Here is a 13,626-nt window from a genome sequence, read left to right on the forward strand (position 1 = left end):
TTGCATCTCTAACTCTATCCTCAGGTAAAGGCGGGCATTTTGGTTCTGAATGGGTCACAGTGAATCGTTTGCATCGTACACATGTCGAGATAGCTTTTCTAACCGTTTTCCGGTTCTGGAGAATCCAATAGTTTTCTCTGAGATGATTCATCAGCGCCTGAACTCCAGCATGTCTAAGTTCTTGATGTTTACTTTCTATGAGCATGTTTACGATTCTGTGTTGCGATGGCAAAATTATTGGCAATCGAAAATTCTTGTTATCTTTCCTTCTAAAAATTCTTGTTTCTACTCTCAGGAGACCATTTTTATCAATCACGGGATTAAGTTGTCTAATTCATTGTTCATAGATTCCTTCTGGAAATGATTCTCGTTGTACCATCTTTAGTAAACTTTTTTCCGCATTTTTCATCTCCTGTACACTTAGATTTCCTTTTTGTTTAGAATTTTTAGACTTTGAATTCAAGTCGAACCTATAAATCCATCCAATGATTCTAATGAGTCTCGGATAATTTGAGTATCTGTGAAACATATCTTCGCTTTCCACATTGACTTGGGTATTTATCACAGCACTCCTTCACTTTTCTCGAGGAATTTCTCCATCATTAAAAACTAAATCAAATTGTCGCCATTCGTCTTCATTCTTCTTTAACCGAATCGGGTTCTCCCACCATTTCATTTTCAGCAGCTGTTTAGCTGGCTGGCTCCTGGAAAGAAGGTCGTCTGGATTCTCAACCCTTTTTGCTTCTTGAAAGTCTTCTAGATCAGAAGAAAGCAACTGGTTAGCTCGGCCTTCTTGCTCAGGATCAGAGATGGATAAATTTTCATCTAAATGCTTGGGATCAGAGATGGGTAAATTTTCATCTAAATGCTCAACACTGGCATCCTTTTGTTGCTCAACAGATTGAACTATTTCCTCTTTAGAAGGCGTATCATTTTCTTTATCTTCTTCCTCATCTATACTTTCTTCTTTCTCATTTATATTTTCTTCTTTCACATCTGTTTCTGTTTTAGTATCCATCAATTCTTCGGCAGGAGTAACAGGTTTTGCATTTTCTTCTGAAGCATTCTCTTCATTTGATTGCACTGCATCTACTTCCACCGGATCTTCATTAGTGGTCTTTTCATCTTTTTTAGATTCAGAGCCATTTTTATTTCCTTTTCTTCCATGTCTTTTTTAGCGATCGGACCAGTAATACCTATTGCATCTAAGTTCCACATTTCTGGACTGGTAAAATCTTTCATAAATAAATTTGTTACCACCATTGTAGAATTGTTATCAGGATCATCAATTGGCATCTTCCCCATCAAGGTCCATCCAAGATGAGTTCCGAGAGCTACGAGTCCACACGGCAGAACTATGACTCTTCCATTGAGAAGTTTACCGGATACATCGGCTCCAATTAACAGGTCTATGTCTTCGGATTCTGTTTCTTTTGGAATCAATTGATCTGTCAAAATTATATTTCTTTTATTCAATTCTTGCGCACACATGGATCTAACTTCAAAGTTGGTATTTTATAACATATTTTTTCTTGGTCAAGTACCTCAAAATTGCAGTGATATTCTTTGTTAATACTGCTGACTAATACTCTGTGTCGGTAATATTTTTCTATGTGTTCTTTACCACCAAACAAATTATGTATAACTTTCTCTTCTTTAAGACGATCATATTGCATTTCTTTAGCGACTCGTTTACTCAGATATGACCGTTGGGAGCCAGAATCAATAAGACATCTCACGATTTTCTCTCCCTTGTTGCCTCGTAGTCTGACGTACAAAGTCTGTAACAGAATGTTCGGACTACAAGTGTGGTTACTTAGCACTGTGTCATTCATAGCATTTTGACCATCATTCTCTTTCAGCACGTCTGTTTTCAATTTATCGCGCTCTTGGTGTTTTTTTCGTTGCACATTATAGTTGCATGTTTTCGATTACATCGCTCACAATTAATTCTTACTTTACACGTTCAAGTTCTATGACCCACTTTAAGGCAGCAAAAACAATATCATCTAAATTCATTTTCAGCACATATCGGCAAGCAGATGATTCATGATTTTTCTTCTCACAAAATACACACGTGTTCAAATTTGTGGAACCAAAAAGTCCGACTGCAGTTGGAATCTTCTCTTCTTCCCCTCTACTCTCGGGCGAGGTGGTGAGGAATGTTTCTTCATTCGCTTCGAGTCGAAGCTGAAACTTTCTTTTGCTAAGGAAATTTTTTCTTCCCCTTCAACCTCTGTTTTCAAAATATTCATTAGAGAGGTCAATTTATTTAATTCCTGAGTATTTTCATTTTTTAAAATCATGCTTTTTTCCCATATTCTAATAATATCTTCTGGTAAACAACTTTCAACTAATGGATACAAAATCGAAGCATATTTGTCGGAAGTAACACCCAGGGAATTTAATACTTGGATATGTGATTATTTTTTATCATATAACTTGGCCAGGTGCATCTTCTTTTGACCCATTGAATTCGTCAGCACTAGACTCAATAATTCTCTTATATAAACTTCAATGAGCAAGTCTTCCCTACCAAATCTGGCAGTTAAGCATTCAATTGCTTGTTCGTAATTTTCCGCAGATGGGGGAAACGAATCAACGAGTTCCCTGGCACGGGAGCCTTCTACAGTAGCTTGAGTTAAATAAATAAATTTATCTTCAGGTGCTATATTTACGTCTTCATGAATTTTTCTGAACTGACTCCAAAAACCGAGCCACTCCTTAATATCTCCATTAAATTTTTTCAACTCTACTAGCGGTAACTTAAATAGGCGTTTATTTAACTCCGTTTCAGTCACAACAATTGAAATTTCATTATTAGTACTGCACAGCATTTTATCAGCTTTCGTTCTAAGTCGTAAGAATTTTTCTTTGTATGACTCATACACATTGTATTCAACATCAGAATTTTCTTGAGTACAATCAGAATCATTAGCTAATATTTCATGAATTTCTTTTTCTTTCATATCAAGTGCACACCATTTCTCACTCAACTGGTTAATTAAGACTTCTATTTCATCATGACTACAATCTGTAGCTTTTAAATACTCTTCCAGTTGGTTAGCGATTCTCGAAAAACCACTTCATAATGGAGTGCGTAATTTCTTCAAACTTTCCATCATTTATATTAAGAAAAAACTATCTTGATCAAATACTATTAGTTTTTAACTTAATTCAATATAGTTGCAAACGCCCATCCGTTGGCGCCAAAAAATGTAATAATTGGTATCTTAAGTTTAAATTTCAGGTAAAAATCTTACCATTTTCCGATTCTTTCGGGCGTTTGCATCTTTTGACTTCATGGAGAGTTACTAAAATTGACTAAAAAAAATCACAGTACTATCAAACAAAAAAAAAATTTCAATATATTAACAATATTTACAAATTCAGAGAACAAGCTTTGCAAATCGGACTGTATTAAAAAAAATCATTTTCGTTGTTCTAACTATTCTATTTATTTTTTATCTCAATCAGTTCACTTCAAATCAGAAAAGCGGTGGGCGGAAGGAAAAGTTCAAAAAATAAAAGTTCAAGGCTAACCTTGATCGCGACAATTATCAACATTTTAATAAATTGAATTAAATATGAAGATAAACTAAGATGCATTTTAAAATGTAGAAAATAGAAAAATCGCTTTAGTAAGAAAGAAACCAACTTATTAATGAATTAAATGAAGTTTTAATGCATTAGGTAAATTAATTTATCTTTCTTAGTGTAAAGATCTGTACGAATTAAGGAGGCACATTTATGCCAATGGAACTGATCGCCATGCACTGAGAAAACTGCTGCAAAGAGTTTTTCAGCCTTGTAAATGCTCAAAATTGAGTGATGACTCGTCAAAAGTAGTAAGTTTCTTTTGAAGACTTTGACAATTCAAATGTTTTTAATGTTGCATATGTATTTTTCCGATTATAATTTTTTAACACTTAAATTGTCTTTGTTTATTTTGAACATTTTCTTTTAAAATTTTATCCATTTATATTTCTCTTCTAACTATTGTGTATTTTATGTCATTTAATAAGCTTTAAATTTTAATGTTTTCTTATTTGAGTTTTTGAAAAACTTGGAGGGGTTTTTTGCTTGTTTTCTACACATCTGGTCTATTGAAATTTGACTGTATTTATATTCAGCTTCTTTTCTGTAATTTTTTTAAGAGCAAATGAAGTTAATAGTATTTTGATTAGAGTATTATAATCAATGTTGAAAATGGAAATCAAAAAAATTTCTATCTCTTGAACCTGGTAGCAGAAACAGCGCAACGCTATGACCTGCCTCACAGATTCTTGACAAAGTCTGCAGATTATTTTTAGTTGGAAGAAGTAAAAAGCTTTAAAGTTTTAAAGGAAAAAAATCTTAAATTTCAGCTAAAATAAATCTATATTTTTCTTTATGTAAGCCACTGGTAGTATGTACTTGCATTAGCTTCCTATTTTAAAGAATTTCTTGGTGCCAATTCAAATTTTTCGATTAATCTAATGACAATTACTTTGCAGACTTTTTAACTTTTGATCTGCATCGCAGACTGCTAAAAAAAATCCTGTTACTCGACTCTTGACTATCTACAGTTTAAAGTTCAGCTTTTCAATATGCTATGAAATGCATAATGCGGTTTGAAAACTGATATTTGGGTTTATTTCAGTTGAGTAATACTTCATAACAAGTTGAAAGTACTTATAATTTTATCTTTTTTTTTTTCATCTAGGAAAATGTAGAAAATCAGGCAAAGTGTTCTGTTGAATGTCCAAAGCATGAAGTTGCATTTTCAATTAGTGATACTGTACAAGAACTTGACATGAAAGAAGAAAGTAAGAAATAGCTTTAGTTATCATTTTTCCTACTCAGAAAGAAAGTACATAATTTTGTTGAATATTAAATTGTATAACAAGAGGGCTCCATCCCTTGCTCACTGCACTCGCCAGTTTTTTGGAACTGTGGCATTCTTGATAGTTCACTATAGCAACAAGTTGGCTCAGTTAAACTGAAAATTCTAAAGTAAACCAGATGAAGATAAAATTATGTGCTTGGAAGCATTTATTAGAAATATACCTTTTATCTACTGTATGCTGCAAAAGATGAAAATGATGTAAAAGATGGCATCAAACTGAAGCTATGTGTGCAGAAACAAAACAGTCTCTACTTATGTACAGAGGCATACCAAATATTTTCAGTTTTTCTAATGTGGCTGCGTTAGAGGCCCCACCAGATGGAGACACCTGGGCTCTATTGGATGCAAAACTGGACTAGGAATATAATTTTGCCAGGAGCGCCCTAAGCCAGACGAGTACTCAAGGTGTGTTTTACATGCCACATAATCATACGACATGGACACTGTCGATTTTCTGAATCTTGAGAATCCACTGACTGGAGCCAGGATTTAACATGTGTCTTTTTGCGTATGAGACCAATGCGTAACCACTACACTACTCTGTCTGCAGATTTTCAGTAAGCAAGAACAAACAAAAATTTCGGCCTTTTCTGTTGAACAAAATGCAGTGCAGCCAAGATAAAAATTATAAAAATATACAGTAAAACCTGTGAAGTTGACCACCCTTGTAAGTTGACCACCTGTCTAAGTTGACCACTTTTTTCAGCCACGGAATTAGCCCTTATCATATAAATCAACCTCTGTAAGTTGACCACCTGTTTAAGTTGACCACTAAAGTAGTGCACCGCAGATGGTCAACTTACACAGGTTTCACTGTATATACAAAGGTTGCGTGTTCATATCACATCCGGGTCGCCACTTTAGTTACCACTTTGATGGTGGCGTAAGTACACCACTTTTGTGCCAGGGAACACTTCTTAAAAGATGTCGAAACATTCTTGATGTAAAACGCTAAAAAATATTTAAATTTAGTAAGAACAATGTTAAAAACATTGAGAACACTTAAATTGTAGCCACGAACATCACAAATTAACATGTCATTCTGCATGAGCGCCAAAGGCACGACCAACAAGCAAAACCTGCCAAGAGGAACCGTGACTGACAATTCAATGGCGGTTGTTCATGTGCCGCATTGCTGAGTGGAAATTAAAGTTTGTATTCTTGGTAGAAGTTAAAGTTCATATTTCTGCAGAAAGTTTAAGTTTATAATTTTGAGTCCACCACAATCTTTTTAAAATAGTCTTTCAAAAAAAATTTCCTTTTAACATTAAATATTTGATATTTATTTTTTGTAGCACTTTTCTTATTACTAGTAATACTTATAACTTCTAACTAGTTGAACACTTCTTGAGATGTCCTTAACCTACATCTTTATCCTTTTTTTTACTACATTTCTTTAATACATAATGAATTTAAAAACAAATTAGGCTTAAAATCAGCATCTTATTTAATTACATGATGTATAAATATATAAGTTAAAATAAAAAAAATCTTTTTAGGTTGATAAATAGATACAAATTTGCCTTAATTAAACATCCTAGAATTGAGAGTTAAACCTTAAATGTTTATTTTAATTGAACACTCACAAATTGAATCAGGAACTTTATTTCCTAAAATGCAAGGGACGGGAGCGCTTTCATCACACTACTTAAAATGTGCATCCTATCAGTATGTTTTAAAATTATTGCTGTCTTTATACTAGAGAGGCCATCCATATTTAAATTATGATTCTGCACTCTTTAGTATGTTATAGCCAGGTAGGCAATTACTTTTAAAATATTCCTGATCAGTCTAAATTTCAGGGATTGATCCTATAAATTTTGTGTTTTAAAATGTTAGTAAAATTATGTTTAAAATTGAAAATAAAAAAGATACTTTTTCACATGAAATAACTATTAATGTTTTTCTCTAGATATATTGACACTGCTTTGTTATTTGGAGTTATATTCTGGCAAGTGGCTTGAGATTCAACCATATACTTATTCAACTTGCACAATCAGATGTTATGGTGGACCAAAGCAGATGCATTCAATAGCATGTAAAGTATGTTTTTTTAAGCATTTACTTTGTTTCAATGTGAATTTATACTGATCTAACTTAAACGCGATAATAACTTGTTCTCAGGTCTGAATTACAAGAAATCAATCAATACTAGAGGGTTTTTATTTTATTTTTTCAGCACATTAATATGAAAAAAATCATTAATGTATTAGTTATCATGTCCGGTGCACCCCAAACTTAAATTTTTGGGAGGGTAAAAATCCTCAATATTTGCCAAATGTAACTCCAATACCAATGGAGGGCCATTGTAGGGGATAATGTTAGGTGGGAAAGACTTCAAGAGACAGTCTTGGCCTGCAACAAGCTGTAGCACCAGCGAAGAAGAAGAACTCCAATATTTGCAAAATGATAAAATATGTGTATGCATAGATAAGTACCTCAAGTACATCTAATAAAAAGTGACATTTGGACATTTAAAAGCGGCAGTTTTACAATCATGTTCCCAAATTTGCGAATCGTCAGACAAAATTTACCGAATAAGGAAATTTTTGGAAGATCACATTGACCTCCCATCATGGTGCCGCTGCATGCCATCATCACAGGAGGCAATATGTTATAAAGGGTGTTTTTTTTTAGAGGTAGAGAACTTTAGGTTCAAATAAAACACAGTTAAATGTTGTTAATTGCCATGAATGTTGCTTTATTCGAAAGATGATTCTTTGCCATTTCTGGCATATGGCTACCTCGGCTGGCTCGGAGAAAGTCCAATTGGAAAGTTTGATTTTCTCACTTTTTGTTGCAATAGAGGCCGTAGTCAATAGAGACCTTTTGCTTACTCACATGCCCAATGATTTGATGTATTGTATTATTTATAAAATATGTCCATTGCTGGGATTTATTACGAATTTTTCTCAATAACATCACTACTGGTGTGACATTCAAACACCAAACATGCAGTCTTAGACTAAATGTGATGGTTCATCTACCCTGCATACATAACAATCTATTTTAATTGCTCTCTTTTTTTTACAATTTAGAGTCCTTCAGTGGCAACAGCCATTGCTTTGGATGAAAGGCGAGGCAAAAAATTTGAGAAGACTTCTCATTACCAGTTTCCAGTAGTCCAGGTTGCATCTTTCATGGGTCTCAAATCTTCAGCTGTCAAAAGGGAACTAAAGGGCTTAGCATGGAATGGTTAGTTTTTATTGTTCGTACTGTATTCAGAACTTTTGGAGTCTCTCATAGTTATGCACATCTAACCACAGTTTCGAAATTCATATTGCATCTGTTAACATGATATTAGGATCTTACTAATTGCATAGTAAAATCGTTACCTTGCATGACAATAGGTTGTCTACCACAGCCACTAATGAATTCTAATTTAATCATTTTTGAAAAATTATTCAGCACCATATATTACAATGTTCATATTGTCGTTTATTGAGGCCAAAGCTCTGTAATTTCTGGCTTTTATTGTAATATGCGTAAACATGACATTATTGCAACTAAGAATGAAAATTTTACTTTCTTCAATTATTATAGTTAAATTATATATACAGTAGACCCTCGTTTTACACAGGGGTTACGTTCCTCGGAAATGACGCATAAATCAAAACCGCGTAAATTAAGACAATATTTGTGCTAAAATAGGGCTGGGTTCTGTAGATAAAAAAAAAACTTCATTCTAGTGATGACTAATTGTATAGTAAGTTTGATGTGTACTTATATTGATTTCTATGTACAACCTGCATAAAGAAAACACAAACTAATTTAATGTTTATGAAAAGGAGCTGGCTACAATAATCTTTTCGTGGTCAAGAATTTTTCTCACTAGTTTGCAGAGCATTAATGCATCCATGATCATATTCCATGATAGAATCTTCCTTCCATGATAGAATCTTCCTTCCATAACAAATCAGAAAAATCATTTCTATTGTCGAGGAATGGCTAAAAATTTTCAATGTGAAAGTTTTTGGTTGTGCGTCACCGACGTCGATATCCTCGTTGCTTTTCTCCTCCTTTGTCACTCCTAAAAGCTCTTCTTCCAGTGAGTTCTGAACTGTGTGAGTTTAATAACTTTACTTCTGGAAAGAACCCTGGAACCAATCGCATAAATTGTCTCCAGTGGCCCAAGCTTGATTATTAACATGCCAAAATGCAGTTCATTATGTGTAATCTGCAACCATTAGGAGTTTAGATTTTGCAAGAGGGAAAAATTTTATCTGTTTGCATTGCTGCATTCGCATAAAACAGAAACTCATTCGCGTAAAATAAAATAAAGGTGTCAAATCTTAAACCTCATGTAATCGAAACCACGTAAAATAAACGTGCGTAAAACAAGGATCAACTGTAAAACCTCGTTAGGTCGTCCCTCAAGGGACCAAATTTTTTTTTCCACTTATGCAGAGTGACTACTTATGTAGAGTAAGAAATTCAGGGAGGGAAAAAAAACTCCTAACAAATAACTGAAATACTTTCATGAAAGCTACAGAATTCAGTGAGAAAATCAATAGCCAATGAAATCAATGTCTATAAATTAGTGGAAACTTAAAAAAGCATAAAAAAGGAAATTAAAAACCCGTTATAGTTTCCACGTTTTATTTTCTCTTACTTATACATTACATAATATTACTAATAGCTTATTTTAATGTACTTACATTACATTAAAACAATCCATCAATGTTGACTGATGAAGTTGTTAATTACTGAAAGTAACTCTCTTCTAACCTACTTCAAGCTTTAAATTCTGTGTCTGTTGTACCTTGAACAGATGTTAAATACTGACATTCTCCAAGTATTAGATTTTGTCTGTCTTGCTAGGTGGAGTTTGATTCATATTCTCAACACTAGGCAGAGTCAGAAGAAGAAGTATGCTTCAAATAACCACAAGAGAGGTGCAAGATTTCAAGGAAAAATGACACACAGCATTTCAACTAAGTCCAACGCTATTTTCTAAGATCCAAGAAAGTTTTTGAGTGACTAGTTAACCGGGGTAAAATTAAATTTGGTGACCAGTAAAGGATGATCAAATTACATTACTGTGAATGAGAACTTGTCGGGACCAAAGGAAAAGGACGACTTAAACGGAGTGACCACTTATCCGGTTGACTACTTATTGAGGTTTTACTGTATATATATGTGTGTGTGTGTCTATGTGATACATTCGCAGCCATTATTTTTATTTTTTTCTAACTTATTTGTAACGTTTATTGTTCACTAATGTTATATTAATATTTTTAGGAACAGGCAAGAATACTGAATGTGATAATTTGCTTCAAATATTTTCATTCTCTTTGCCTGTTATTTTCAAATTCCTGGATTTAAAATAGTTTAAAGAATTAAAACCTTGTTTTTTTTTTTTTCTTTTTATGAGATCATTTTATTGAAAGCTTTAAACCTTTTCAGTTTTTAGGTAGGCAAAGTATTGATCCAAAGTTACTGAAAACGGCTTAAAATATACCTATATAATGTATATTTTCTAGAACAAAAACGTAAGACTGGAGTCCTGGTGGAGTTCTCTGACCTTGCATTTCATGTCCTTGCCCCTGGGAATCTCTCAGAAGATGAGCTTGACTCTATTCTTGATTATCTGCAAAAGAAAGTTATGACATCAGAGAAGCAAGAACTGGAAAATCTCAATTCTCTGTTTTCAGTTTTTCAGAAGTAAAATTTACCTGGAATTATTAAATTGTTTTCAATAAGTTTTTTTTTTTTACTGTAGTACTACTTTGAACAGCTAATATGTGATGTATATGCTACATTGAATTGACACAATTTTTATTCATTTCCTTCAAGCCATTAGAAAAGTATTTAGCTATATGAGCAGAAATTTGTAGTGTAATGGTGTCTAGTGGTGTAGTGAAGGGGTGAAGAAAAGGAATCATACCCCTAGAATCACTTTCTCTGCATTACACTTTACACCTTAGGAACACCCCTTGAAGCACTAGTAATTATATACAGTAACCCCTCATTATATCCCGCTTGTCAAGAGACAACAAAAAAACACGATATATCCAAAGATATATCCAAAACCGTGATATAACCAAACTCATAAAAATTGATGATTCGGCTATTGTTCAAGTTGATGAAATGTGCTCCTACGAAAAGATTATTTAATTGTCATATTAAAACGATTTTCTTTATATGAACATAAGAAAATTAGCTTATCAATTGAGGCATTGAGAAGCAAAGGGATGTAAATGGATGTTTTCAAGTTCTGATTAAAAAGTGTTTAAAGTTCAGATCCTAAGTGGGCTTTCATTGATTTTTTTCCTAATGCTATCCCATGCCCTAAAGCATGGGAGAGGTTCTCTTATCATTTGTACTGGTTTTCTGAAACATTTTAATTTTGTCACTTACATCCCTTTGCTTCTCACTACCTCAATTGTTTTAAAATTAAAAAAAAAAATATTTCTGATGTTTTATGGTACAAATTGAAAGTTTCAGCTTGAATTGCAACAAATTTGATGTATGAAAAACATACTAGTTTTGTTCGTTGCTTTAGAAAAGAAAAAAATACTTTGTATGTGAAATATTACATTTTATTTTCTGCAATTTCTAATGTACAACAACTTTTTTAGCATAATTTGTTGAGAGACAAAGGAAAAGTGCAATATATCCGAATGAGTGACATAACAAGGGGTTACTGTATCTACGAGTTGTCAGTGAATGTTTCCCCACTATGAAAGTTTTCACTATGTCATTGGTGTAGTCAAAATAACCTGTTGATTCATAAAATTTAAGAAAGCAATTTAACTAATCTACAGTATTTTTGAAATTGGAAGAGTTCTATCATATGTTAATTCTCAAAGGGGAAAATGACTCTGCATCCATTCTTTTGTTTATTCCTGGAATCTCTTCACCAAAGGGAAATCATGAACATTTTCAGTCTCTAATAAGAAGCTTGAAAAAGTGAATTTCTTTTCCATTTGCCTGCTGCATAATGCTTGTCCAAATACAATTCAATCTCCATAAAAAGAGCGAGATCATTTTTAGCCTACTTTCTCAGTAAAAGTCAGAGAAAGAAGAAAAAAGCATGAAAGGCTTTATGCGTCTTGAAAATATGGCAAAAAACAAAAAAAAATTTACAAAAAGGAAAAAAATAATTAAATAAATATCGAAATTGGAAATCGAATTAAAAATTGGAAGGTAGGATAGTGAGATGGGGAAAAATGTCTGTTGGTCTGTCTGTCTGCCCCTCCCTTCCCCTAATAACTTTTGAGTGAATAGTCCGATTCGAACATTTTTTTTTAAATTGTTTGAAAGGGCTCAGCAAGGACACCTCATTCCTATATTTCACTTTTTCATTTGAACTATTTTTCGCTTAATTTTGAACAAACAGTTTTAAAAAATTTAACATTAGCGGCTATGGGGAAATTTGAGGCAATCCCGAACTTAGAGGTGAATTTGCTTCAAACTTTGTAGGAAAAAACTTTTGATGAAAAACTTGTATATAAAATATCTTTTTGATTTGAACAATTTTCTGTTCAATTTTGAACGGTTCAAATCCCTTAAGATTAGCGCCTACGGGGAAACTGAAAGTCAACGTAGATTCCGTACTTGAAGGCAGATTTACTTCAAAGAAATTTTGTTGGAAACAGCTCTTGACGACAAACTTCCGACTCCAACTCCAAGAATTTTGGGGCTACTGACTCCAATTCCTGTGCTCGATAATTAATTGGACTCTGACTTCGTAGCTTTGGCAAAAATTTATGCACAGAGGAAAAATGACAGACTCTGATTTTTGGATATTGGACTCTGACTCCTTTATCACAAAATAAGTCCTAATCTGACTCCGCAAACATTGGCAGAGTTGCAAACTCTTAGGGAAATGACCGATTCAAACTCAGAGTCTTTGAATTAAATACCTTCGGCTCCCGAATCTCACACTTTTATAACAAAATGAGATTGACTCTGACTCTGCAGCCATGGTTTGTACTGAAATAATTTATTTTTATGAGCTTCTTACTTTTAATTATTTTTTTACTTTTTGAATGCGGTGTTAAAGATTATTTTTTAATAGAAAAAAGTGTATTAGCTGCTTTGTTTAAAAGGTGCTGCTATTTTATTTGTAAATTTTTTTACGCATCTAATTTGTTTACGCATCTAATTAAGTGAGAAATATTTTATTCCTAGAAATCAGCTTAAAATATTAAAAAATTATGTTTGAAACAATCTGTGATTTTAACTTTATTTGAGAATATTGATCAGATACTAGAAAGTAGAAATGGGTATACGGGAAAATAGGCTCGTTTAGCTCTAGACGGAACTTCTTGTTTGTCATTCAGAACATCCTCGAACACCAAATTTTTCTTGGTCTTGTCTCTCTGTCCAGTTATCATCTAATTACTATGTAATATCCTTTTTAACTTTGTCATTATTAAAAAATTAATAGATACATTTATACTGCATAAAAAAAGATAATAATACAATGTTGATAACTACAAATTTGTAGGAAGTTGCAGTTTTGTCAGATGTCTTTTAATCCATAAGCTAACTTCTTTTGCATTGGTTCTTTATTACCCTGAAACATGTGTCTGTAGTTTTTTACAAAATGTGCGCTTATTAATGTTGCTATTGTCCAATATTTCCAATGGTAATGGCATTTGCCAGTTGTACTGCCACATGAAAGAATAGTTAGCAGTTCCTGAGAAATGCAACAGGCCTGCAAATTGCATTTTTGAAGTTTTAGGTATCAATATGATCCTTAGCATAGGAGTAAAACCCCAAACATGGCT

General features: G+C 33.1%; 1 protein-coding gene across 1 annotated transcript in view; it reads left to right on the top strand.

Moving 5' to 3' along the window:
* Positions 1-13,626, top strand: part of LOC129233445 (ATP-dependent DNA helicase Q4-like) — a 62,671-nt gene that overhangs the window by 44,778 nt on the left and 4,267 nt on the right. The window contains exons 13-17 of the mRNA XM_054867470.1: positions 3,717-3,848; positions 4,706-4,808; positions 6,801-6,931; positions 7,927-8,083; positions 10,372-10,552. Of these exons, the coding sequence (XP_054723445.1) occupies positions 3,717-3,848; positions 4,706-4,808; positions 6,801-6,931; positions 7,927-8,083; positions 10,372-10,552 (704 nt within the window). The remainder of the gene's footprint in view (positions 1-3,716; positions 3,849-4,705; positions 4,809-6,800; positions 6,932-7,926; positions 8,084-10,371; positions 10,553-13,626) is intronic.

The sequence above is a fragment of the Uloborus diversus genome, unplaced genomic scaffold (assembly GCF_026930045.1).
Source record: "Uloborus diversus isolate 005 unplaced genomic scaffold, Udiv.v.3.1 scaffold_421, whole genome shotgun sequence".
Lineage (NCBI taxonomy): Eukaryota > Metazoa > Arthropoda > Arachnida > Araneae > Uloboridae > Uloborus > Uloborus diversus.